The 27,616-nt window shown below is 36.4% G+C and overlaps 1 protein-coding gene across 7 annotated transcripts in view; it reads left to right on the forward strand.

The window, feature by feature from the left end:
* Positions 1 to 456: 456 nt before the first annotated feature.
* The window catches only part of SMC2 (structural maintenance of chromosomes 2), a 57,891-nt gene continuing 30,731 nt past the window's right edge, over positions 457 to 27,616 (forward strand). For 2 of the 7 annotated variants that reach the window (XM_047700237.1, XM_047700242.1), the window contains exons 1-15: positions 491 to 655; positions 1,483 to 1,708; positions 2,333 to 2,482; positions 4,930 to 5,052; positions 6,079 to 6,117; positions 9,251 to 9,361; positions 9,529 to 9,573; positions 10,061 to 10,294; positions 10,499 to 10,648; positions 12,676 to 12,909; positions 14,475 to 14,634; positions 19,212 to 19,329; positions 20,433 to 20,571; positions 20,935 to 21,054; positions 22,951 to 23,155. In XM_047700237.1, the coding sequence (XP_047556193.1) occupies positions 1,541 to 1,708; positions 2,333 to 2,482; positions 4,930 to 5,052; positions 6,079 to 6,117; positions 9,251 to 9,361; positions 9,529 to 9,573; positions 10,061 to 10,294; positions 10,499 to 10,648; positions 12,676 to 12,909; positions 14,475 to 14,634; positions 19,212 to 19,329; positions 20,433 to 20,571; positions 20,935 to 21,054; positions 22,951 to 23,155 (1,996 nt within the window). In that variant the 5' untranslated portion in view covers positions 491 to 655; positions 1,483 to 1,540. The other 5 variants (XM_047700240.1, XM_047700239.1, XM_047700238.1 and 2 more) reach the window with 5 other exon arrangements.

Here is a 27,616-nt window from a genome sequence, read left to right on the forward strand (position 1 = left end):
CCTTTTCTTGATAAATGTGAGCCAAATCGGGTAAATTCTGAGGCTTCTGGAGTACAACGAAGACACCGTCAACAAGTCTTCCACCTCTCTACCTCCACGACTCTTAAAACTACAAGCAGTCCGGACCAGCGAGCCCCTCAAAGCCCGCGAGACTCTGCACGGGGCGGGGCCTCCGGGAGAGCCCGAGGCCCAAGGATGGGGCGGGGCCGGCGAAGCGCGAGGCCCTGAGGCCGCGGTCCGTGGCTGCCCAAGGAGTGCCGGACGCGGAGCTCACCATACGCCACTTGCTTCTTTAGTCCTCAGGCCCCAGCCGTCGCATTCCTGGAGCTGCCCCTGTCGTGACGCTCTTTCCTATCTCCCTGTCACTTTGATTGTACGATGGGAGGGGAAAATGGAGCCTTTAAGTCAGGCATCTCCTAGGCACCGGCCAATGAAATAGGCCGTGGTGGTGGGGTCCTTTGCTCGCGCCGAAATTCAAAGGTATAAATATTTCCGGCCTGGTTGCCGATCGTGGGACGAATGTTGCAGCCGCTGTGCTAGAGTCTTTTTGGTAGCTCCCGAAACCCGGCAAAGTGGCCCGGCTTTCTGCTCTTGTAACCGAGAGTAGCTTCTAAGGCGCCTCAAGCCCGGACGGCCTTTCGCAGCGGTGAGGCTGGTGCGTGCTCGCGGCAGGTTGGGCCTAGTCTGGCATTCCTTGGCTAGAGAGGAATGTTTGTGTGTTCCTGGGGAGAGCGGGTTTAGCAAGAAGGGACCTCAAACTAAAATCACTCCTAATGGTTTTTCTGACAGCATGGCTACTTCCTATAGAAGCCTTGGAGAAGGGCAAACAAGTGTTGATAGAAAATCCTGGTAGGGGGAGGGAACAGGCCGAGTGACAACAATCTGGAGAGTATATGGGATTCATCTGTTTAGTGAATACTGATGACACTCCCCTTTCCCGGCGTCCTGGAGTCAAGCACTATTCGGGCATGAGCGGTGCACGCAGGCAAAGATTCTACAGGAACTTGTATTACGACAGTCTGGATAGACGAATAAATAAATACTGTTTAGTGTCATCTTTAAGTACGGTGAAGGAAAAAGTGAGGGGGCGGGGACAGGTGCATTTTTAAATAGGGAAGTCAGGAAAGACCCCATTAAGGTGACGTTTCAACAAAGACTTGATTGTAGTAAGGAGAGCGAGTCAAGTCAGTTTTGGGGAGCAGGACAGTATGAGCAAAAGGGGTGGGTTATGTAATAATCAGTTTCTGTTAGAGTATGATAAAGATGGAAGGTAAGCCTAGAAAAATAAGTCGTTGACTTCTAGGTTGAATTAATGGTTTAATTAACTTCCAGTTAAGTTGGAAAAGGTGTCTTTACATCAGAGGAAGTAGCTGGGCAAGTGGCTGTTTTATTTCTATTAAGCTGTCATTCTTATGTTTTAGTCATTTACCGATATTATGATTACAGATTTCTGTCCCACTTGTATATTTCTGTTTTGTACAGAGCTCCTTTGTGGACTGTTCGATTCCTAGCAGTTTACCTGTCCAAGTCCCTAGTGAAAATGCATGTTAAGTCAATCATCCTTGAAGGATTTAAGTCCTATGCTCAGAGGACTGAAGTCAATGGTTTTGACCCCCTCTTCAACGCTATCACTGGTTTAAATGGTAGTGGGAAATCCAACATATTGGACTCCATCTGCTTTTTGCTGGGCATCTCCAACCTGTCTCAGGTAAACTTTCTGATTTATGTGAATTAAAAGTTTGGGAGCCTCAAGGGACTCCATATTGAATTTAGAGACTATTGCCAGTATTCTCTTCATTTGCAGTTTTGTTTATGTAAATTATCTTAGACCACAGTCCTTTAGAGGTAGATATTATTACTCCATTTTTCAAATGAAAAAAGCAGAAACTTGGGATTGCATAAGGTTTATCCCTTTAAGATGTTGGGAGCAATACTCAAAGTCAGGTGTTCTTTAAGGCAGTCTTCTTCCATAATCTGTATTCCTACCCACTCACCCTGCATTATAATGCCTTTTCAGGATCAAAAGGAATTGTATGAACACGAAATTCTTAGATGCTGTCTTCCTAAGTCTTTCAAATGAACTTCAGTTAAGAACTGAGTAGAAAACAATTTGCAGGGGTGGAAAAGTCCTGTGGAGAAAAGCACTCATTTTAGGTGGTTTCCTGTTTTCCTTGCTTTTCTTGCATTTTTCCTTGCTTCTGAATGCAACTGTCTGTCATTGGCTACTTAATGGACACTACAAGGGTAGTTTTCCAATAGCAAGAAACGCATTTTTAGTGCCATTTTGTGCAGTAGCGGGTTTTGTAATTGATAAACTTTTCTTTTGTTTTAGGTTCGGGCTTCTAATTTACAAGATTTAGTTTACAAAAATGGGCAGGCGGGTATTACCAAAGCCTCAGTGTCAATCACATTTGATAATTCTGACAAAAAGCAAAGCCCTTTAGGATTTGAGGTTCATGATGAAATTACAGTAACGAGGCAGGTGAGTGGCTTTAAAATATTTGGATATCTAAGAACTTAAGTCCAAGGTGTATTTTGGCAATACATCTTTCGTGGAGAGAGAGTTTATGAGCAGAATTGATCAAATACTGACTAGATTTCTTAACAGTATCTTCCTTATGTTAAAAATTTGATCATGCAAATTCTACCATTTACCAAGAGGATTGAAAGGGATCTGAAAAGCCATCAATCAGTATAGGCACTCAACCACGCTTAAATCTTAATACTTGAATCTTCTCTGTGCTGGAATACCTATACTTGGGATCTAGTTATCTTCTGAGGCCATCTATTCTGTTACTGGACAGGTCTAATTAAAAAGTTATTCCTGTAAAATGAGTCAAAATATTGTCATCAACTTTTACACATTAAATCTGGTTCTTAGAGAGCATTGAGGAGGAAATCTAATGTATTCCATGTTTTAATATTTAGGTTTAATATTTAGGTGTTAAATATTTAATATTTAAGCTAAATCTCTCTAGGTCTTTCAACTGATAATTTCTATTTCCGTCACTTGTCTGATCACACTGAATACAAATTTGCTCTAGTATTTTATGCCTTTATTATTATTATTATTATTTTTTAAAGATTTTATTTATTCGACAGAGAGAGATCACAAGTAGGCAGAGAGGCAGGCAGAGAGAGAGGAGGAAGCAGGCTCCCCACTAAGTGAGAGCCCGATATGGGTCTCGATCCCAGGACCCTGGGACCATGACCTGAGCCAAAGGCAGAGGCTTTAACTCTCTGAGCCACCCAGGCGCCCCGTATGCCTTTATTATTTTTAATGCATGGCACCTTAAATTGGATTTACCAGAATTAATCTCCTTAGGACAGGATTAAGCAGAACTGTCATTTCTCTCATTTTAAGTGCTCTTCTCTTTTCACCTATATGACATTGGCAAGTTCATAATGCATTATGAATTCATATCCGATTTACTTAAAATCACTCTAATTTTTTAAATGTGTGTTATTAGCTGTTATTGCTGTTTCTGTATGTAAGCAGTTTAAAAAAAATTTTTTTTTAAAAGATTTTATTTATTTGACAGAGAGGTCACAAGTAGACAGACAGAGACTGAGAGGGGAAGCAGGCTCCCTGCTGAGTAGAGAGCCTGATGCGGGCCTCGATCCCAGGACCCTGAGATCATGACCTGAGCCGAAGGCAGAGGCTTAAGCCACTGAGCCACCCAGGGGCCCAACACTCTGTATTTTATTAAATGTTTGCTGTGTGCTGGGCATTCTTGAAGGCACTGGGAAATACAGAGAGAAGAATGAGAAACATTTTTTAAGGACCTCAGAATACATGGGTGAGATGATTATGCCCATTAGGTGACAATATAAGTTCTATAGTAAAGTATTAACAAGCTGGTATCTCATTGAAGCTCAATGATTAACTCTTTTTCTTTCTCGAAGTCACAAGTCATGTCTTTTTTAACCCCTTTTAGAATCTTGTCAAGGATTGTTATCAAACTGCTTGTCTTTGGGACACCTGGGTGACTCAGTTTGTTAAGCCTCTGACTTGATTTTGGCTCAGGTCATGATCTCCTGAGTCTCCATGCTGGGCATGAAACCTGCTTAAGATTCTCTCTCTTCCTTTCCCTCTTAAAAAAAAATGAAAAAAAAAAACAAAACTGCTTGTCTTTAGTTTTTAGTATCTGACTTCTGTTCTTTGGAAATTAAAAAGTGGAGGAAAGGGGCCAACCTATGAGAGTGGAAAAATTTCAGGAAGAGTGATGAGGGATCTAATATGTTTTACACATACTTGGAAACAAAGTCAAAAGTGACCTAGAGATCTAGTCCAATGCAGGGGAGGTTAGGAGGATTGTGCATGGTTATATGACTAGTTAGCAAAAGTCGTTGGATTAAGTCACGACAGTTGACTAATAATTGATATTGTTGTTGACCATCTCATACTTCCTCCATTATTTATTTACTCAGAATTGGTTTTATTTACCATTAGTTGGACAGAACAAACAAGTGAAACATATTTGGGAATTTATCATCTTAGTTCAAAATATATATGTTCATTTATATATGTGTATGTATGTGTAGATAGATATATATATATATATTTTTTTTAATTATGTTAGTCACCATACAGTACATCATTAATTGTTGATGTAGTGTTCCATGATTTATTGTTTGCGTATAACAACCAGTGCTCCATGCAATCCCTACCCTCTTTAATATCGATCACCAAGCTTACCCATCCCCCCACCCTCCTCCTCTCTAAAAGGCTCTGTTTCCCAGAGCCGATAGTCTCTCATGGTTCGTCTTCCACTCTGATTTCTCCCCCTTCATTTTTCCTTTTTCCTAATATCCTCTATGCTATTCCTTATGTTCCACAAATAAGTGAAAACGTATGATAATTGACTTTGTCTATTTGGCTTATTTCACTTAGCATAATCTCTATTTTTTAAAATACTTCTTTTTTAGGTGGTTATTGGTGGTAGAAATAAATATTTAATCAATGGAGTAAATGCAAACAATACCAGAGTACAAGATCTCTTCTGTTCTGTTGGCCTTAATGTTAACAACCCTCACTTTCTCATCATGCAGGTATTTTGTTTATGGTCTCTATATAAATGATTTTGACATCGTTTATTTTTAAGTTATTATAATAGGAGAAGTGCTTATTTTTGGGTTTTCCATTTTTTGTTTTCTATTATACTGGTATTTGGGTACCTGTTAAGAGTTTAGGTTGGTTATATGTACTGGTATGTTCTAACGTACACATTTGAAGTTTGAAGAATGTGTAGAAGTAATTTTCCTTGACTTATTTTGTTATTATAAGAATAATACATGGTCACTAAAAATTTTTAAGACTATATTGTCATAGTGTATCCTTTTAAAGTACTGGATTCAAACATTTTATTATTTCAAATATATGTTAAATTTTAAGTTATTTCTTCCTTAGACACTTATTCAAATGAAAAATAAGTGCTAATATTGTCTTGTTCTTATGTTATCTCACTTGACTCATCCATCTGTCCTCTTAGAAAGTCACAGCAAGGCCAATGGCAGGATCCTGAAGCAACCAAAATAACATTGTTTTTAACCACATCCCAGCCTCAAAGCTGAAAATTTATTTCAAATGAATCTAAATCCTAAGCAATATGATGCCCTGAGGGTTGGGTAGTGGGGTTTGGTTTTGTTTTTTGATAGTGATATTCTGGCATTGAAATAAAAGATGTTACTGTTTTATTTGAGGCCCAGAAGTGTGCAGTATATTTCTAGAAATTATCTTGGAGCACAGCCATTAAAAAAAAAAAAATCAAGAAGTGTTCAATAATTATGCCAACATTTATATATTTATATACTTGTTGGAGAGTTTTGTATCATTGTCTCAGAAATATGGTCTGAGTTAACTTGGTATTATTTAATAACTGTATATCACTGGTAAGTGAAAAGGTAAATAGCAAAATTCTGGAATTATAAGGTACCTTTGTTCTCAAATGCAATGGAGGTAAAATAAAGAACTAAAAGACTGGTATATTAGGATAGAACAACTTCAGTGCAGATAAACATGTATACCTTTAGGTGACTCTAATTTATCATTATAGTAACTGCCATTTTATTTTTCAGGGTCGAATTACAAAAGTATTGAATATGAAACCTCCAGAGGTAAGAATACTCTTTATGGACAGTAAAAATTATAATTATAGATATTGACTTTTTTTTTTAAGTCAATTTCTTAAACATAATCTCTTCCATTTAAATTCTTGGGAACATTACTAAGAGTAATTAGTCAAGAACGTCATGTTTTGCTTTTTCTTTTTTTTTTTTTTTCCACTGTTTGGCACTATGTCACCCCACCTTTTTAAAGCTATGTAACATAACACTTCTGAGCCTTTGTTTCCCCATGGGTAAATTAGAGTCAAAAGTCCTTACCTCAGGTATTTTGAGGATTAAATGAGAAAGTTTAAGAAAAGGCATGGGACATTGTTGAGCATATTTTTTGTTAATCGAGTTGTAAGTGACATATTAGTTTCAGGTATGTAGCATAGTGATTAAATATATGTAGTCATTGCAAAATGATGGATGTTAAAAAGTCATTTGTCATCCATCACCACAGTTAACAATTTTTTCTTATGATATCTTCAAGAGTTATTCTCTTAGTAACTTTCAAATATACAATGCGGTATTATTAACTACAGTCACCATACTGTACCTTGTATCGCCAGGACTTCTGTAACTGGAAGGTTGTACCTTTGATCACCTGTACCCATTTTGCTCACCTAGTAACCGCTATCTCTGGTAACCACTGATATGTTCTCTGTGAGCTCAGTTTTGTTTTGTTTTATTTTTTTCTTTTTAGATTCCACTTACAAGTAAGATTATATGGTATTTGTCTTTCTCTAACTTATTTCACTTAGTTTAATGCCCTCAAGTTCCATCCATGTTGTCACAAATGGCAAGATTGTGTTTTTTAATAGCTGAATAATATTCCATTGTACATGTATATATTTTTATATCATTTTTTTTATCCATTCATCTACCAGTGGACACTTTGTTTCCATGTCTTGATATTAATAAATGAAGGTGCAGATACCTTTTCATGTTAGTGTCTTTGTATTCTTTGGATAAATAACCTAGAAGTGAAGTTGTTGGATTATATATGGTAGTTCTATTTTTAATTTTTTAAGGAACCTTCATAGTTTTCCATACTGACTGCTCCCAATTTATATTCCTACCAACAATATATAATGTTTCCCTTTTCTCCACAGCATCACCAATACTTGTTATTTCTTGTCTCTCTCTTTTTTTTTTTTTTTAAGATTTTATTTATTTATTAGAGAATGAGAGCAGGAACCCAAGCAGGGGTGGGTGAGGGAGAAGTAGGCCTCCCGTGGAGCAGGGAGCCAGATGCCAGGCTCGATCTCAGGACCCTGGGATCATGACCTGAGCCAAAGGCAGATGCTTGAAGACTGGACCACCTAGGCACCCCTCTTGTCTTTGTGATAATAGCCATTCTAACAGAACTAGTAGCTCATGGTTTTAATTTGCATTTCCCAGATGGTTAGTGATGTTGAGTACCTTTCATATACATATTGGCCATCTGTGTGTCTTTTGTGAAAAATGTTTTTTCCCATACACACGTTCCTTATGTATTTGGGTATTAACTCCTTAGCAGATTGATGACTTAAAACTGTTTTCTTCCCATTCTGTAAGTACCCTTTTCATTTTGTTTGTGGTTTTCTTTGCTTTGCAGTTTTTCAGATTGATATAATCCCACTTGTTTAATTTTGCCTTTGTTGTCTTTGCTTTTGGTGTTAAATCCAAAAAAATCCTCACTATGAGTAATGTGAAGGAGCTTAACCTGTGTTTTCTTTTAAGAGTTTTGTGTGTCCAATATTAAAAGAAATTTGGCTATATCAAGCAGCCTTTCTCAACCAGTGTTCCATCTCAGAGTTAAACCCTACAGAAAAAGAGTTGAGTGAAACTGATTCATTGCATGCAGTGAATTGCTTTAGGGTATGGAATATTAAGACTTAATTTTAATTTTTTTCTTGGAGCCCCCTTGAAAAGAGTTGATATAAAGGAATGAATAATTTGTACAGGAACAAAGGCTTTGTAGTTACTCTTTTCTATTGAGAAGAACTAAGAAAACTGATAATTGGTATCAGCAGTCTGGTTTGAACAGAGGTCATGCATATCTTCTTTGGATAACATCTTAAGGGAAACTTCTAATTTGAAACCTGCCGAATACATAGAAATCAGTGGTTTCGAGAGAAATAATTCTGTTGAAATAAGGATTGATGGTGAGTAGAAGCTTCTGAAAAAGGAGTGCTGGCAAAATTCTTCTACTTTTAAATCGTAATTGATTAGTGTTTGCCTTTTTCAGGGTGCTTTTCACATGAATTACTTTGTGTAATTCTCAAGTGTTGTGAGATATTAAGTACCCTGTGGATGAAGAAACTGGCACAAAAAATTAAGTTACTTGCTGAAGTTCTTAAAGCATGTGCCATGGTAGGAATGCATGCATGTGTTATATCATGCTTCATCCTGGCAAAAAATGACTGAAATCTCTTGGAACAATTTTAATTAGAAACTTCTAAAGTGACAACTGAGTATTGTTAGTCCTTACTTTTTTAATACTTATTATTATTATTTTTTAAAGATTTTATTTATTTGACACAGAAAGACACAGTGAGAGAGGGAACACAAGCAAGGGGAGTGTGAGAGGGAGAAGCAGGCTTCCCGCCGAGCAGGGAACCTGATGCAGGGCTCGATCCCAGCACCCTGGGACCACAACCCGAGCCAAAGGCAGATGCTTAACAGCTGAGTCACCCAGACACCCCTATACTTGAAGGTAAAAGAGGAGGGAGGAGTACTGGCTTCAATTTTTTTATTTTTAAATTTTTAGTTTTAGGTAATTTATATACCTAACATGGGGCTCAAACCCACAACCCCAAGAATCAAGAGTCACATGCTCAGCCGACAGAGCCAGCCAGACACCCCTGGCTTCAATTTTAAAAGAGATTTACTCTGGGAAAAAAAAAAAAAAAAAAGATTTACTCTGCAACCTCAGTGTAGCATTAAGTTTGATTTCAGGATTGGAGTAAAGGCGAGAAATATTGAATGTTAGGGCTGTGGGTAATACATGTATTTTCTATGTACTTAACTTCCCTAATCCATTTGGGACATAATTTGCTTAGTGAAGTTAAGACCTTAAATTATATACTTTTTGTAAACTCCAATGAAGTTCTTCATCTTGGATTCTTAAAACATTTATATAATGTTTCTGTCTTTCCAGATTTTGTCCATGATAGAAGAAGCAGCTGGAACCAGGATGTATGAATACAAAAAAATAGCTGCCCAGAAAACTATAGAAAAAAAAGAAGCTAAGCTGAAAGAAATTAAGACGGTAATTAAATTTACATAAAATATTTTTAAAGACGAGAGTAATTGTAGGGTTTCTCTGCTGTAAAAAGGAAATTCCACCTCCCCAGTTTTCCTAGACTTCATGTTTCTTTTCAGTTTTTTTAATGGTACTTTACATATTGAAAAATTTGGTTTTCCTTTATTTTCCAGATACTTGAAGAAGAGATTACTCCAACAATTCAAAAGCTAAAAGAGGTATATACTAGAGAATAGCCAGCTAGAACATCTCTCAAAAATGGTGATGTATTCAGTATCATACAAATAGAGTTGAAATGTACACACGTCACAGGAATTTTTCTGTGGGATAGATAGGAGTTAAGAGTTGGTACTTAATCATCAGCTTTCTGCTCATAGAGGACATGTTCTTATCTATTAATCATAATGACTTTGAAGACTGCTCTTCATAGTTTCAGAAAATGATATGTCAGATTGTAATATGTTGTTGAAGAGAAGTCTAGATTTTCCTGAATAATTAGAATTGAGTGGAACATTTTCTTGAGGATATCACATACCTAGTAAGTAACCCTGTTGGTAGAGTGAATAACTTCTAATATAATAGGGACTATCACTGCAATTACTGCTATCAAGACCAGTGGTAAGTGAAGGGTACTGAAACAGCTGTCCAGATTTTTTCTATTTCTATGAAGTTTGAGTTATACTTTACTGGTGATTTCTTTTCCAGGAAAGATCTTCCTACTTGGAGTACCAAAAAGTAATGAGGGAAATAGAACATTTGAGTCGTTTATATATTGCCTATCAGTTTTTGCTGGCTGAAGATACAAAAGAACGCTCAGCTGAGGAATTAAAAGAAATGCAAGATAAAGTTGTAAAGCTTCAAGAAAAATTGTCTGAGAATGACAAAAAAATAAAAGCACTTAGTCGTGAAATAGAAGAGTTGGAAAAAGGAAAAGATAAGGTCAGGCATATACATAAGAATAAATAATATACTGTGAAGAAATTTTAAACAATATTCACTGGGCATAGTCTTCCATATTGATTTGTTAATTTTAATGCATGATAACAAAATAGCTCATAAAAAGTAAGTCTTCTAGAAGTCATATAAGAAAATAATGACATGAGTAAATTGTAAGTACTTTGAATTGGGTGCATTTGATTATAGGAAATTGGAGGTAGACTTCGATCTTTAGAAGATGCGCTTGCAGAAGCTCAGCGAGTTAACACTAAATCTCAAAGTGCCTTTGATCTCAAGAAAAAAAATCTGGCAAGTGAAGAAAACAAACGCAAAGAACTAGAAAAAAATATGATTGAGGTGGGTAAATATTTGTCCATTACATTCATATTTATTGAGTGTGTGCTCTGGACCTAGTATAGTTGTTTTAGCTAGGAATATAGCAGTGGATTTTTGTCTTTGACAATTGGAAATATTGTTGCTATTAGCTTAGTAGAGAATAGAAACAAGTACAATGTGAACATAATAGGTTTGAGGTGCCTGTTAGACATCTAAGTAGAGATTAGGTAGTTGAATATGGGAATACTGAATACAGTCTAGACAGACAAATCAATACATGAAATGTTGGCATGCCCCAGGGCTAGTGCTCAGACTTCTTTTATATGCACTCATTTCATAGGTAATCCCACCCAGCCTGGTAGCCCTTAAATACCATTTGCAGGGTGATGTTCAGATCTATACTTAACCTTGACTCCTTCCCTTATTTGTCCAGCTATTGGATTGACATTTTTACGTAGATGATTAACAAAAAGTCTAAAATTTAATGTATACAAAATAGAACTCTTAACATTTCCCTACCTACCCAAACCTCTTTGAGTTGCTAAATTTTCCCCATGTTAGAAAATGGCACTGCTATTAAACTTGCTATTAATTGTTCAGTCCAGAAATCCTTGAGTCCTCCTGCATTCCACCATTTTTCTCAAACTCCATATCTAATCCATCAGCAAATTCTCTTGACTTTAAAAGTACATTCTGAATACAGCCTCTTTTCATCACCTCATCACTGCTAATCTGCAGGCCATCACTGCCCATGAGGGATGCTGTAATAGTGTCCTTATTAGTTGCCCTGCTTTTACTCTTGCTGCTCTACGGTCTGCTCTTTACAGAAGCTAAAATATAAATTGGATCACATCACTCTTGAGCTTAAAATCCTTTAATGGTTTCAAAGTCACATGTGTAATTAAATTCAGCCTTTACCATGATCTACAAGACCCTACCTGATAGGATTCCTGGCTCCTTTCCACTTGCTCACTGTGCTCCAACCACAGTTCCTCAAATACCGAAGCATATTCTGCAGAGTTTGCCTAGTATGTGTCCTCCTAGTATCAGCCTGATCATTCCTTTTATTTCATGTAGGTTTCTGCTCAAAATGTCATAAAAAAGGCCTTCCCTTATTGTCCTTAAAATAGTAGTTCCCATCACTTTCTATCCCTTTACCTTGCTTTATTTTTTACTGTTTTCCACTATAGAGTATAGGGTCCCTGAGGAGCCTGTCTATAATGTGTAGAACAATGCCTGGTATGTGGTAAACATCTAATAAATATTTAGTGAATCATGAGGTAAACAGGTAGGCCAAAATTTCTGGTCACTTTCGTGTAAATAATATAGCTCGATTTTTTTTTCCCCCTGTGCTGGTATCTCAGTGTATAATGGTGTTCTAGTGCATATAACTTTAAAGATGTTAAGTATTAGTAATGCTGTCCCCACAAGTATTTAATATTTAAATTTTATGGCCTTTGATAGTTTATAAATTTTCATGTACATGCTCTTAATCCTATAACTTCTACTTTGAAGCTTAGAGTAGAATGGTTATTACTTCAATTTTAAAGCTCTAGAAAGTGATTTTTAGTTTCTTCAAATGGTTAGTTTGCACTATAATTTAGCTAATTTCTAGATTAGACTATAACATATGGAATGAAAGTATTTCTGGTAGCATAAGGGGACATTTATCTTAAAAACAAGGTAATTCAAAATGGAAATAAAGTATTTAAAGTTACGATGGTTAGGGGTGCCTGGGTGGCTCAGTGGGTTAAAGCCTTGGTCTTTGGCTCAGGGTCCTGGGATTGAGCCCCGCATCGGGCTTTCTGCTCAGCGAGGAGCCTGCTTCCCCCCTCTCTCTGCCTGCCTCTCTGCCTACTTGTGATCTCTGTCAAATAAATAAATAAAATCTTAAAAAGATAAAGTTATGATCATTAAATTATTTTCCTTTTAACCATGCCTACTTCAAAATGCTATGAAATTTGTTGACAAAGGTATAGGCCCGTAAGAAAAAAAATGTGAGTCTTTCCTAACAAATGATATATTCCTATCTGAAACTCTTCCTGAAGGATTCTAGAACTTTAGCAGCAAAGGAAAAAGAGGTTAAAAAGATAACAGATGGGCTGAACGCACTTCAAGAAGCAAGTAATAAAGATGCTGAAGCTTTGGCCGCCGCACAGCAGCACTTCAATGCTGTGTCCGCTGGACTGTCGAGTAATGAAGACGGAGCAGAAGCAACTTTGGCTGGTCAAATGATGGCTTGTAAAAATGACATAAGTAAAGCTCAGACAGAAGCCAAACAGGTAAATACAAACATTAACTATTTGACTGTTTTCTTTTTTTTTTTTTTTTTTTGAGAAGCTGCTTCACATTATACTTTGGCAGTTGTTATAAAACGTTGACAATAATCAGATCACTGAGAAGGAATTTGTTATTCTGCCACTCTATAGCACCTAATAAATACACTGAAATTCAAATATGTTAGCTGCTAAATATTGATGACAGTAATTTAATATGCTATAAAACACTAAATAACTTCATAAGTTAACTGAAATTGTAAATGCAATAAATGCTTTATTTGTAGTATTGTATGCACTATTTGAGGTTAATTTTTTTTTTTTTATTGGCAACATAAAGTTGCAATCTTAAGCCTTAACAGGAAAGTGAATATCCTGTCCATTTCTTTGCCCACCACACTTAGTCCTTACCTTTAGTCCTTGGAAGTACCTCTCCCTTCCTCTTAACCCCCATTCTAGTCTTCCATTTCCATACACGATTTGATAATCTTCAAGACTTGTCAGTCAGGGCTTTCAAATTTGTTTAGATAGTGTGCAGCTTTTAAAGTCCTATGGACGCAAAAGTTTTGAGAGCAGAAAGAAAAATATATATATATATTTCCACCCATTTTAAAATATTTTAAAAAGAGAACTCCTTTAAAAATATATACAGATGGTTGTGTCTGTGTTGGTATTAATCCTGTTCAGCATTATCTCTTACATGTTTACCACTTCATTCAAAGATGATGGTCACGAAAAAATCTGTAAGAAATCAATAGCAGGAAAACTTTCAGGTCCTCTCAGTTTTTCCTGTTACCTTATTATATATTAGGAAAAATCCACCATTATTCAGTTTTAGATGGAAGTGATACCCAGCTAGATCTCAGCAAGCATACTGGTTCATGCTTTTAAGAAACAGTGTACTCAGTTATATAAATTAGCAGTTGAATATCCAACTCCTAGCATTGAAATTTCCCATGTCAGTTTATAATTTCCCATTCCAGTGTAATTTTCTTAGTGCTCAGTACAGTTTCTCTACTGTTAATTGAACACTGAAAAATAAAAATATAAATAAATATAAATATATTTATAAATTTAATAAACATAAATACAAAATATATAATGTAAATATAAAATATAAATAGAAATAAAATATTAAATTTAGCAAGTATAAATATATATATAAATATATATGTATAAATATTTATATATGTATAAATACACATACCTAAATGGAAAGGAAGAGAAACTAGAGTTCTGATTACTAGCTTCCTATTGTGTTTTTAATTTAACCATCTAATGACGGTTATTCTTTGATACAATTTTTGAACTCAGTAATATCATCTTTTATAAGTATTTCAAATATGGACTTAAATTACAAATTACTTGATTTATGTTAAGCATATATTTGTTTAGACTCTGAATAGTTTTCTGAGAAAATACTGGGAAATGATTCATCTCTTGAGATATTAATGCAAGTGACCTAACAGTTACATTTTCAAGGCTGATGTTTCTTAAACCAATCTGCATCTATGGCCACTTAATCATTAGCACTGTCTGCCTCACATAGTCTATTAAATTTTCAATAACAGGCTCAGATGAAGTTGAAACATGCCCAACAAGAATTAAAGACTAAACAGGCTGAAGTTAAGAAGATGGATAGTGGCTACAGGAAGGATCAAGAAGCTTTAGAGGCCGTGAAGAAACTTAAAGAAAAACTTGAAGCTGAAATGAAAAAGCTAAATTATGAAGGTTTGCGTTTAAACACTTGATAGAAACTAAATTAAGGAAATAGCAAATAGGACATTTTTTTTTTTTAGTCAGTTAATGGGTGTTTGTGTAAGAAATCTTTATAAGTACAGTTGACCGCTAAATGTAAGCTTGAACAGCTTATGGGTCTACTTACTTGAGGCTCTTTTTGTTTTGATAAAAACAATTTAGTACTATAAATATATTTCCCTCACAATTTTCTTTAGCTTACTTAATTGTAAGAACACAATGAATAATACATAAAACATACAAAATATGAAATATGTGTTAACCATTTATCTTCTCCGTAAAGCTTCTTGTCAACATTTGGCTATTAAGTTTGAGGGTCAAAAGTTAAACACAGATTTAGGGGTGTCTGGTTCAGTGGGTAGAGCATAAAACTCTTGATCTCAGGGTCTTGAGTTCAGACCCTATATTGGGCATGGAGGTTACTTAAAAACAAACAAACAAAAAACAAATGTTAATCATGGATTTAGAACTGTGGGGCATGAGTGTCAGTGCCCCAACCTCACCCCATCCGCTCCCACCACCCACTCCATTGTTTAAGGGTCAACTAAGTATAAAACAGCTATTGTTTTTTTGTTTTTGTTTTAATCCCAATATAGTTAAGACACAGTGTTATTTTAGTTTCAGATGTACAGTATAGTGATTCAGCAATTGTATACATTATGCTGTGCTCATCATGATAAGTGTACTTTTAATCTACTTTACCTGTTTCATTTTACCCATCCCCTTACCACCTTGCCCATCAGTTTGTTAACTATAGTTTAAGAGTGGTTTTTCGGTTTAACTCTTTTTTTACTTATTTGCTTTTGCTTCGTAAATTCCACATGACTGAAATCATGTGATAATTGTCTTTTTCTGACTGACTTATTTCACTTTGTGTTATACTCACTAGATCCATCTATGTTGCAGAGGCAAGATTTCATTCTTTTTTGTGGCTGAGTAATATTCCTTGTATATCTATACCACATCTTTTTCCATTCATCTATTGATAGATACATGGGCTGCTTCCATAATTTGGCTATTGCAAATAATACTGCAATAAACATAGGGGTGTGTATTTTTTGAAATCAGTGTTCTCATTTTTTGTATAAATACCCAGTATTGGAATTACTGGATTATGTGGTAATCATATTTTTAATTTTTTAAGGAACCTCCATACTGTTCTCCATGGTAGCTACCCCAGTTTGCCTTCCCACCAACAGTGCACAAGGGTTCCTTTTTCTCCACACCCTTGCCAACACTGTTGTCTCTTGTGTTTTTGATTATAGCTCTTCTGACAGGTGTGAAGTAATATCTCACTGTGGTCTGGATTTGCATTTCCCTAGTGATTAGTGATGTTGAGCATCTTTTCATGTGTCTGTTGGCCATCTCTATGTTTTTGCAGAAATGTCTGTTCACGTCTTATGCCCATTTTTAATTGGAGGGACTATGAGAGGGAAAGCAGGCTTCCTGCTGAGCAGGGAGCCTGATGTGGGACTCATCCCAGGACCCTCAGGACCATGACCTAAGCCGAAGGCAGATGCTTAATGACTGAGCCACCCAGGTGCCCCAGTAGCATTTTTTTTAAACACTAACATATAATGCATTATTTGTTTCAGGAGTATAGGTCTGTGAATTATCAGTCTTACAAAATTCACAGCATTCACCATAGCATATACCCTCCCCAATGTCCATCCTTCATCTGTTTATGCTCTTTGCAGACTTTTTTTTTGTGGCTGATTTCAAGTTTCTTAATATTGTGGTTAGAAAAGACATATGGTATGAATTTGTTGAGACTTCTTTTGTGGCCCAATATGTGAACTATTCTTTAAAATGTTCCATATGCCCTTGAAAAGAATGATGACCTTGCTGGATAGAATACTCTTGGCTATAGGTTTTTTTCTTTCAGCACTTGAATATAGCATGCCATACAGGTTTTTGTTTTTGTTTTTGTTTTCCCCCTCCCTTCTGGCTTGCAAGGTTTGCACTGAAAAATCAAATGATATTGTAACTGTTTTCTCTTGATGCTTTTAAAATTCTCCTTATCAGTACTTTTTGCTGTTTTAATTACTATATGTTTTGGTTTGGACCCCCTTGTGTTGATTTTGTTGGGGCTCTCTTTCCCTTCTGGATTGAGATTTGTTTCCTTCCCTAGAATCAAGACGTTTTCAGCTATTATTTCTTCTAATTTTCTGCCCCCTTTTCTTTTTCTTCTTCTGGAATCTCTGTAATGGGAAAGTTGAAACTATTGCTGAGTTCCCTAAGTCTTTTCTCATTTTTTGTTATTTTTTCTATCACCTGTTCAGCTCGATTGCCTTCTGTTACTGTCTGCCGGGTTGGGGATCTATTCTTCTACTTCTTCTAGTCTACTATTTGTTCCATTTTGTGTATTTTTAGTTTCAGTTATTGAGTTCTTCATCTCTGATTGGTTCTTTATGTTTTCTGTCTCTTTGTTAAGGGTCTTACTGAAGTTCACTTTTTTCCAAGTCCAGTGAGTATCTTTATGATCATTACTTTTAAATTTTTTATCAGGCCTATTACTGCTCTCTGTTTCATTTAGCTCTCTTGCTATGGTTTTTCCTCTTTCCTTTGGGATATATCCCTGTGTCTCCTCATTTTGTCTCTTTGTGTCTGTTTCTGTGTGTTAAAGAACATTAGCTGCGTCTCCTGCTCTTCAAAGTAATGATCTTATTGAAGAAGAGATCCTGTAGTGCCCTGCAGTGCAATGTCCCCTGTTCACCAGAACCTGATGCTTTTGTGATATCTCCTATGTGATGCATGTTCCTTACTGTTATGGCTAAGCCGCTTTTGCCTTCAGTCTAGTCGTCTGGAATGTCTCTCTTTGCTGGTCATGGACAGGGTTTGGACCCTGTATTGTTAGTGGGCCAGTCTGGGGCTGCCTTGGGCTCGAGTTGAATCAGACCAGGTGTTTGCCAGAGCTATGGTAGCACAGAACTATTTTTTTCCCCTGAGAAACTCCTTGGTGGGTGAGGCTTACAGTCAGACCAGAGACCTGACCCCAGCCTCCTGCTGAGGCCACAATGGGACTGGTATATATAGTTATCTTCCCCTCTCTGCAGTGCAGGGAGTTTATTTTAGAGTGGTGCTGGTCCCTGTCGGGGCTGCTTGTGCCATGCCTGGCTGGTGGTACTGCTTTGGATGGGCTCTGACTCAGGGCGTATTGGAGGGGGCAGGTCCACAGGAGAAGGCAGAGTGGGGCAGCGGTTTTATCAAGGTTTGTACAGGTCGGTTGTGGGAAGGGCATGTCTGCAGAACTTGGGTGAGATACACTGTTAGCAGGCTAGGTGGAGAGCTCTGCTGGTTCCTGCAATTGTCTGTGTGTCTAGGATGGGGACAGAGGATAGAAATAGTCCCTGCCAGCTCTTTAGTTCCCAGAGAAGGCTCCCAAGGATCCCTGCCCCTCCAGCACATGCTCTGAAATTGGTAAACAAATCTCCCACCAGAATACTCCAGGCAGTTTTTCAAATTGCTGCTTTTATGCTGTGTCTCTGTGGGGCTGTTTGTCATGCTATCTCTTTAAGGACTGGGAGTCTGTCTGCTCTCACTCTCTTGGCTCTCTTAGACCTGAACCTGCTGAGTTTTAAAGTTCCAGGTTTTAGGCCCTGCAGATCATGAGAATGTGCAAAATTATGCCCCACTGGTTTTCTTTTCTTTTTTTTTCTTTTTTTTTTTTTTTTTTTTGCCCCTCTGGTTTTCTAAGGCAAAATTTTTTTTGGTTTGTTTTTTAAGATATGACTTATTTATTTGAGAGCAAGAGCATGTGCAAGAGAGAGCACAAGAAGGCAGAGGGAGAAGCAAACTCTCCACTGAGCTGCTAGCCCACTGTGGGGCTCAATCCCAGGACCCTGGGATCATGACCTGAGCCAAAGCAGACACTTAACCGACTGAGAGCCACACAGGTGCTCCTCAATGGGGATTTGTCTTCCCCTTGCGGTTTGCTGTGTTTGTAGTGCTTGGTGTGACTACAGTCCATTTCTCTCTCCTATCTATGTCCTTGGTGTCCCTCCCTCCCATTCACAATCCCACAGGTCTGCTTGGCTCGTGACTATATCTCTGTCCTTCCTACCCTCATTGATGTGGTCTCTTCTCTATATTAAGCTGTGGAGAGTGTTCTGCCAATCTTTGGGCCATTTTCAGGGTTACTTACACTGATGTAGGTGTTATCTAGTTGAATCCATGGGACATGGTGAGGTTAAGATTCTCCTCCTTTCCCATGTCCCAGCTCTTTGAATTTTTGAAAACTCACTATTAACAGTTTCCTGCTTCGGTCACCAAAGTGCCACTTGAAAACTCCCAAAATGTCCTTTGTATATTTATTTCCACATTCATCATTACTCAATTCATATGTTGTTTTCGGAATGGAAATTTGTTATTTGTTGGTAATAGTGTCTACTTGATCTTTCATGTTTAAGTTTGCTTTTTATTTAATGCCAGAAATTTGTGTTTTGCTTCTAGGAATGCTTTGGAAATAGAAGTTACTGATAGCTTCTTTAAAACTATAATATTTGCATTTTTAAAACTCTGTTTCAATTTACCTGTGATTTACTATCCAGAAAACAAGGAGGAAGGACTTCTGGAAAAGCGCAGGCAGCTATCTCGTGATATCAGTAGATTGAAAGAAACATATGAAGCTCTCTTAGCCAGATTTCCTAATATTCAATTTGCCTACAGGTAAGAGATTTAAACCTTAAATTTTAACATGGTAATAGCCAAGATAACATTCTTATTTAAGCTGGAAGACAGTCTGAAAATTTCATTAACATCAAGATTTCTGTATGAAAAGTATTGTAAGCTACTTTCCTTAATTGGTATTTTTTTCCCCTGAACACTTACTGAAATGTTAACCAGGATACATTTTCATTTAAGCTGGAAGACAATCTGAAAATTTTGTTAACATTAAGATTTTTGTATGAAAAATATTGTCAGCTGCTTTTCCTTAATTGGCATTTTTTTTCCTTAAATGTTTATTGAAATGTTTCAAGTGTTGGCACTGGGAATTCTTAAGACCAAAATGAGGGAAATTAAATCTCAGTCCAAAGTTTCTTTAAATATCTACATTAACATTTTACAGTTTTCAGATTTACATGTTTTTTTTCATGGAATACTTAGAGTAATATATGTATTAAAGATTATAGCCTCAGGGGTATCTGGGTGGCTCAGTTGGTTGAGGGTCTGACTCTTGGTTTCAGCTCAGGTCATGATCTTGGGCTTCTGAGATTGAGCTCTGTGTGGTGCTCGCGAGTCTCCTTCCCTTCTACTTCTCTCTCCCTGATTCTTACCCTGTTACCCTGTTTGTGTTCCCTTTCCTTCTCTCTGAAATAAATCTTTTTAAAAAAATTATATCAAAGTTATTTTTGTTTCACTGAATATATACTGAAAGATCTTTTGATTGACTTAAAACAATAGTTGGGTAGTCATCTGAACATTAAATTTTTGTTTTTCTTGGGCGCCTGGGTGGCTCAGTGGGTTAAGCCACTGCCTTTGGCTCAGGTCATGATCTCAGGGTCCTGGGATCGAGTCCCACATCGGGCTCTCTGCTCAGCAGGAAGCCTGCTTCCCTCTCTCTCTCTCTCTGCCTGCCTCTCCATCTACTTGTGATATCTCTCTGTCAAATAAATAAATAAAATCTTAAAAAAAAAAAAAAATTTTTGTTTTTCTTAAAAGTGTATATGTTTCTCTTTTAATGCGTTGTTAGGAAGAGCTCTGGACTAGTAAAATACAACTTTTTCTGTTTTATTTTTTCAGATTAATTTTTGTCAACTGTTCTATTTTAGGGATCCAGAGAAGAACTGGAATAGAAATTGCGTGAAAGGACTTGTGGCTTCTCTGATTAGTGTGAAAGATACTTCTGCAACCACAGCTTTAGAATTGGTGGCCGGGGAACGGCTCTACAATGTTGTTGTGGACACAGAGGTAAATTAATTCTAATTAAAGTTTATAATTCCTCCTTAGCTGGAAAAACCATGAGCTGCTAGAATTGACTACTTTCTTGATGTTTTAAGCTATTCCTAAAGTTGCTTATCTTTACAGGTATAGCTCTTCAGTTAATGACTTTTTATTATATTATTGATTATATCATATTTGATTAACTGTATTCCCAAAGAAGTCTCATGCTAACTCAGGAATCCAGAACATATATCATCAAGTTTTAGACTTTCCATTGTTCAGGATACTAGGTACTAAACAGTTGTGGATTCCTAAAGTTGTACTCTTTACCTCTGATTGTTTTCTGTCATTAATATTATATTTACTTATTTCAAACGCACAATTTTTTAGGTTACTGGAAAAAAGTTACTAGAAAAGGGGGAATTGAAACGTCGATACACTATAATTCCACTCAATAAAATTTCAGCCAGATGTATTGCTCCAGAAACTCTGAGGGTCGCTCAGAATCTTGTAAGTTGTCTTTATATGATTTATCTACACCTTACTTTTCTTTTTTGTTTTGCTTTGTTTTAGTTAGAGGACATTAACTTGGGGGACATAATCATATGTAGAACCACAAAATTTTGTTGTTACACATTTAAGCTACCAAAAAAAAAAAGTTGGCTTTTATGAAACAGATGGAAGGAGAATAAAAATGGTGCAAAACTAAAACTACCGGGGCACCTGGGTGGCTCAGTAGGTTAAGCCTCTGCCTTTGGCTCAGGTCATGGTCTCAGGGTCCTGGGATCGAGCCCCACATCGGGCTCTCTGCTCGGCAGTAAGCCTGCTTCACCCTCTCTCTGCCTGCCTCTCTGCCTACTTGTGATCTCTCTCTCTCTCTGTCAAATAAATAAATAAAATCTTTAAAAAAAAAAACAAAACTAAAACTACCTTTGGTATTTCAAAGTTACAGTATTAAAATGTCTTTAAACCTTCAGTCAGGTCATATGATTATCATATGCTAGTAGGAAATTTCCAATCTCTGAATTACTAGGATTACAGAGCTTATAAATACCAGATTTCTTTAGGTTTTTTTTTCATGCTAGACGCTGTTAAACTGCCCATAGCGACAACTGTCATGGGAGTTATCTATCAGTCTTAAAGAGATGCTTCTCTATTAGAGTTTCTCTAGGTTGCCTTCCAACCTCTGAACATGAAAAGCAGGGGACCCCGATACCCATTCAGCTGCTGAGGTGGATCTAAAGTGATATAGCTATTAGTAAAAAAATAAAAAATAAAAACAAACCCCAAAGGAATACAAGGCAGTACATTTAAAAGGCAATTATAGTTGTGTAACATTGGATAATAGCATGAAGCCAGCCCTAATGTTCAGCAGTATTACCAGTTTGTTATTGAGCAGGCATTCCAAGTGCATCAGTTGAAAGGACAGTTCTGTGAAACCTGGAAATGCATGTATAATTAAGCTACAAAATGGATACTCAGTGTTCTTGCTGATATTGAGAAGTCTTTAATGAATTATTTCGAAATGCAGTTGTATTGACCTGTACACTCTCAGCAGAAGGAAAATGAGTGCGGAGTAATTGAAAGGTGGTGTTTCTGGTTAGTGCTTTGTTTACTTTGAAAAATCACCATTGGGTCTGGAAGGTTTTGGAAGTTACTTCAGCTTTTAGACAAGTCCCAGTGTAAGAAGTAAATTGTGGTTTCAGGTAGCAGCAAAAATACTTCTACCCAGGTCCCTAGCCAAACCTTTTTAATGGCTGCTGCTGTCTCAGAGGGCAATGCTGAACATGTGTTATACAGAGCTGCTTTCATTTTGATTTCTCTTGCTGCTACTAAGCTCCTTAAAGTATGCTTATTTGTTTTAAAAAGATGAGCAGAAGTACACATCAGCAAAGGTTGAGAAGAGGCAGTTGGATCAAAATAAAACACTGAGGGATTTAAAATTTTTTTTGCCCTTAAAATTGTTAGTTGTGTTTTTCTATAACTGACAGGTGGCATGTTTAATTTGAGTGAAAAAGTATTTACTATAGAGTAAATAAATTAATACTTGAAATAAAACATTTTATATAATTGTGTTGATCTAGAAATTGCTGTATTTTAACTAAGAGAATGTGTCCAAATAGTCCATTTTGGATTTAGAAACTTGGTAGTGGCTCTTGCTTGATAGACACTGTCATAATGACTGGTGCTTTAAATATTTTACTTAGCCATAGAAGTTTCAATGTTTAAACTTCAATTTTTTCCTAAAACTCTTGAGTTTTCCATAGTATTTTAGAAAGTTCAGAAGGAGCTGTAGTGCTAGGTGAGCAGTACTTAAATTTCTAGTATACTGGTTCTGTTTTGTAAAATAATATTTGAAAGGAAAGGGGTGGTATGTACTGTGACATATCTGTTGTTTTCCCACAGGTTGGTCCTAACAATGTTCATGTGGCTCTTTCCCTGGTTGAATACAAGCCAGAACTTCAGAAAGCAATGGAATTTGTCTTTGGAACAACGTTTGTTTGTAATAATATGGATAATGCAAAAAAAGTGGCCTTTGATAAAAGGATAATGACTAGAACTGTAACTCTTGGAGGTGAAATATTTGATCCTCATGGGACATTGAGTGGAGGTAGTTTGCTTTTTTATTTATTTATAAAGAATAAAAATTGGTAATGTTTAATTCATTCTATGTCAGGTGCTATACATATTTGCTTTTTTTTAACTTGTTCATTCCTTACAACTCTTCCATAAAGGTAGTTTTATTACTTTTCCCATTCTTTTAGGGAATGAAATTGAAATTAGAAGAAATTTAGTAATTCATTTAATAGCAAACAGTGTTAGAACTAGTATTTTAACTCAGAGTTGGACTTCAGAGCTAATGTTGAACCACTACTAAATATTCTTTCCACTGTATGTTTATCGAGAACTTAGGATATGCCAGGAACCATACCATTAGTTTATTGAATGGTTCAGTAGTTCTAGGAGATAGATACGATTGTAAAAAGGAGAATCAGAAAACAGTTCTTAAGCATATCAGTTTACTAGTGATTTAAATATCTCTAGTAAACTGATATGCTTAAGAACTGTTTTCTGGAAAGATTTATGGAGTTGACTTTTTATTTATTTTTAGGGCTGGTTGTGGTTTTTTTGGGCTTAAACCTAAATGATGAAAAAAGGTAAAAATAAATAACTAGAAAGATACACAAGATATGAGACAAACAACAACAAAAGGAAAAGCCTAGAAGATAAGATTAATACTCTAATGTACTGCATGTATTAAAAGTAAAGGGAACTGGAACTTTCTTGTACCATACACTAAAATAAACTCTAAATGGTTGAAATACCTAAATGTGAGACAGGAATCCATCAAAATCCTAGAGGAAAACACAGGCAGCAACCTCTTTGACCTCGGCCACAGCAACAACTTCCAAAACACATCTCCAAAGGCAAGGGAAACAAAAGCAAAAATGAACTATTGGGACTTCATCAAGGTAAAAAGCCTTTACACAGCAAAGGAAACAGTCAACAAAATTAAAAGGCAACGTACAGAATGGGAGAAGATATTTGCAAATGTCTTATTAGATAAAGGGCTAGTATCCAAAAATCTATAAAGAACTTGTTAAACTCAACACCGAAAAAAACCCAAAAAATCCAGTCAAGAAGCAGGCAGAAGAAATGAACAGACATTTCTCCAAAGAGGACATACAAATGGACAAGAGACACATGAAAGAAAAAATTCTCTACACCACTTGGCATCAGGGCAATAAAATCAAAACTAAATAAGAGACCACCTCACACTGGTCAGAATGGCTACTCTCCTTAATCCCTATAATGCATTTCACCGGTCACCTTACCAACCATCTATCTGGTAACATCAGTTTGTTCGCTATAGTTTAGAGCCTTTCTCAGCTTATCTCTCTTTCTCTCCTTTGTTTCTTAAATTCCACATACGGGCGAAAGCATATGGTATTTCTCTAACTGACTTATTTCACTTAGCTTTCTATTTCCTAGTTCTATCCATGTCTTTGCAAATGGCAAGATTTCCTTCTTTCTTATAGCTGAATAATATTCCATTATAGCTGAATAATATTCCATTCCACATACACTGTGTTGTATGTGTGTATATGTATGCACACATACATACACCACCTCTTCTTTAGCCATTCTTCAGTTAATGGAGAAATGGGCTGGTTCCATAATTTGGATATTGTAAATAATGCTACAGTAGACATAAGGGTGCATGTATCCCTTTGAATTAGTGTTTTTGTATTTTTTGTGTAAATATCCAATGGTGTGATTGATAGATCATAGGGTGGTTCCATTTTTAACCTTTTGAGGAACCTCCACACTGCTTTCCACAGGGGTTGCACTAGTCTGCATTCCCACCAACACTGCAAAAAGAGTTCCTGTTTCTTTACATCCTCTGCCACACTTGTCTCTTATGTTTTTCATTTTAGCCATTCTGACAGATATGAGGTTGATACCTCGTAGTTTCGATTTGCCTTTCCCTGCGGAGTATGCTACGCATCTTTTCATTTGTCTATTGGTCTTCTGTATTTCTTATTTGGAAAATGTCTCTTCATGTCTTCTGCTCATTTTTAATTGGATTTTTTGGGTTTGGGGTGTTGAGTTTTATTAGTTTTTTATATATTTTGGATACTAATCCTTTATCAGATATGTCAGGTGCAAATATCTTCTCCCATTCTGTAGGCTTTTAGTGTTGTTGATTGTTTATTTGCTGTATGGAAGCTTTTTGTTTTCATGTATTCCCAAATGTTTATTTTTGCTTCTATTTCCCTTGCCTTTAGAGATGTGTCTAGAAAAATGTTGCTATGACCTGTATCAGTGACATTACTATCTGTACTGTCTTCCAGGAATTTTATGGTTTCAGGTCTTACATGTCCGTCTTAATAACCTTTACTCTTAGAACTGCTTTTGCTCTATCCTAAAAGTTTTGGACTGTTGTGTTTTCATTTTCATTTGCTTCTATGTATCTTTGAATTTCTTTGATTTTTCTGGCTGACCCATTCGTTATTTATTTATTTATTTTTTATTTATTTATTTGACAGAGAGAGATCACAAGTAGGCAGAGAGGCAGGCAGAGAGAGAGAGAGGGAAGCAGACTCCCCGCCGAGCAGAGAGCCCGATGCGGGGCTCGATCCCAGGACCCTGAGATCATGACCTGAGCCGAAGGCAGCGGCTTAACCCACTGAGCCACTCAGGCGCCCCCCATTCATTATTTAGTAGCATGTTTTTATCCTCCATGTATTTGTCCTCTTTGTGGACCTTTTTTCTTGTGCTTGATTTCTAGTTTCATAGTGTTGTGGTCCGAAAAGATGCATAGTAAAACTTCAGTCTTTTTGAATTTGTTGAGACTTCTTTTGTGGCCTAATATGTCATCTGTTCTGGAGAATTTTCCCTGTGTACCTGAATAGAATGGTATTCTGCTATTTAGGATGAAATGTTCTGAATACATTTGTTAAATCCATTTGTTCCAGTGTATCCTTCAAAGCCACTGTTTCCTTATAGATTTTCTGACCAATCTTTCCACTGATGTAAGTGGGGTATTAAAGTCCCCTACTATTATTGTATGACTGTTGATTAGTTCATTTATGCTATTAACTGTTTTATATATTTGGTACTCCCATGTTGAGTGTGTAAATATTTACAGTTGTTCTGTTCTTTTGTTGGATAGTCCCCTTTATTATTATATAGTGTCTTTGTCTCTTATTATAGTCTTTGTTTTAAAATCTGTTTTGTCTGATATACGTTGTCTATTCCAGCTTTCTTTTGACATCCACTTGTATGATAAATGTTTCTTCATCCCCTTACTTTCAACTTCAGGTGACTTTAGGTCTGAAATGTCTCTTATAGGCAGCATACAGATGGGTCCTTCTTTTTTTTTTTTTTCTTTTTAATGCATTCTGTTATCCTATTTCTTTTGATTGGGTGTTTAGTCCATTGGCATTCAGAATAATTATTGATAGGTATGTATTTATTGCCATTTTACTTGTTTCTGAAGTTTTTCTCATCCTTGCTCCTCTTTCTTTCATGTATGCTGGTTTTCTGTAATGATACTATTTGCATTCCTTTTTCTTCCTTTCATTTCTTTTAGTGGTTTTAAATTTTTGGCTATCTTTAGGTTTGCATATAATATCTTTTGCATGTAACAGTCTATATTAGGAAACAATTTGCTTAAGTTTGAGCCCAATTTTACTGTTCCCCTCCCCACATTTAGGTATTTGGATATTTTACATCCTTGTGTTTTGGGAATTCCTTGTTTTTTGTTTTTTGTTTTTTTTTTTAAGAAATATTTTTATTACTTCTGTGTTCCCCACTTTGTTGCTGTCACTTTGGTCTTTCCTTGCTAGTCAGTCTCTTGCAGGTCTGGTGTAGTGGCCATGAACTGCTTTAATTTTTGTTTTTCTGTTTCTTTCTCCTTTTATCCTGAATGATAGCCTCGCTGGATAGAATATTCTTGGCAGCATCTTTTTCTCACTCACTTTCAGTATTTCATGCCACTCCCTTCTGGCCTTCAAAGATTTTGCTGAAAAATCTGCTGATAGCCTTGTGTGGTTTCCCTGATAGGTTGCTGTCTTCTTTTGTCTTGATCCTTTTAAAATTTAGACATCTTAATTATAATATGTCTTCATGTGGATCTGCTTTTGTGGATTTTTTTTGGGGGGGTTCTTTATCTCCTGGGTCTGGTTATCTGTTTCCTTCCCCAGATTAGGGAAGTTTTTAGGTATTATTTCTTCAAACTTTCTACCCCTCTTTCTCTCTCTTATTCTTCTGGGATCCCTACCATATGAATGTTACTACACTTAATGGAAATCACTGAGTTCCCTAAGTCTATTTTCTTTTTGCATAATTCTTTTTTCTCTTTTAAGGTTATTTTCCATCCCTCTTCTAGGTCATTAATTTGCTTTTCTGCTTCTTCCAGCCTATTGTCTGTTGCATCACGGGTGTTTGTAAACTCATTTATTGCACTTTTCATCTCTGATTGGTTCTTTTTTTTTTTATTTCTGTTAAGCGTCTCATTGATGTCTTCTACTTTTTTTTCAAGTGCAATACGTTTATGATCATTACT

This window comes from Lutra lutra, chromosome 13 (assembly GCF_902655055.1).
Source record: "Lutra lutra chromosome 13, mLutLut1.2, whole genome shotgun sequence".
Classification (NCBI taxonomy): Eukaryota; Metazoa; Chordata; class Mammalia; order Carnivora; family Mustelidae; genus Lutra; species Lutra lutra.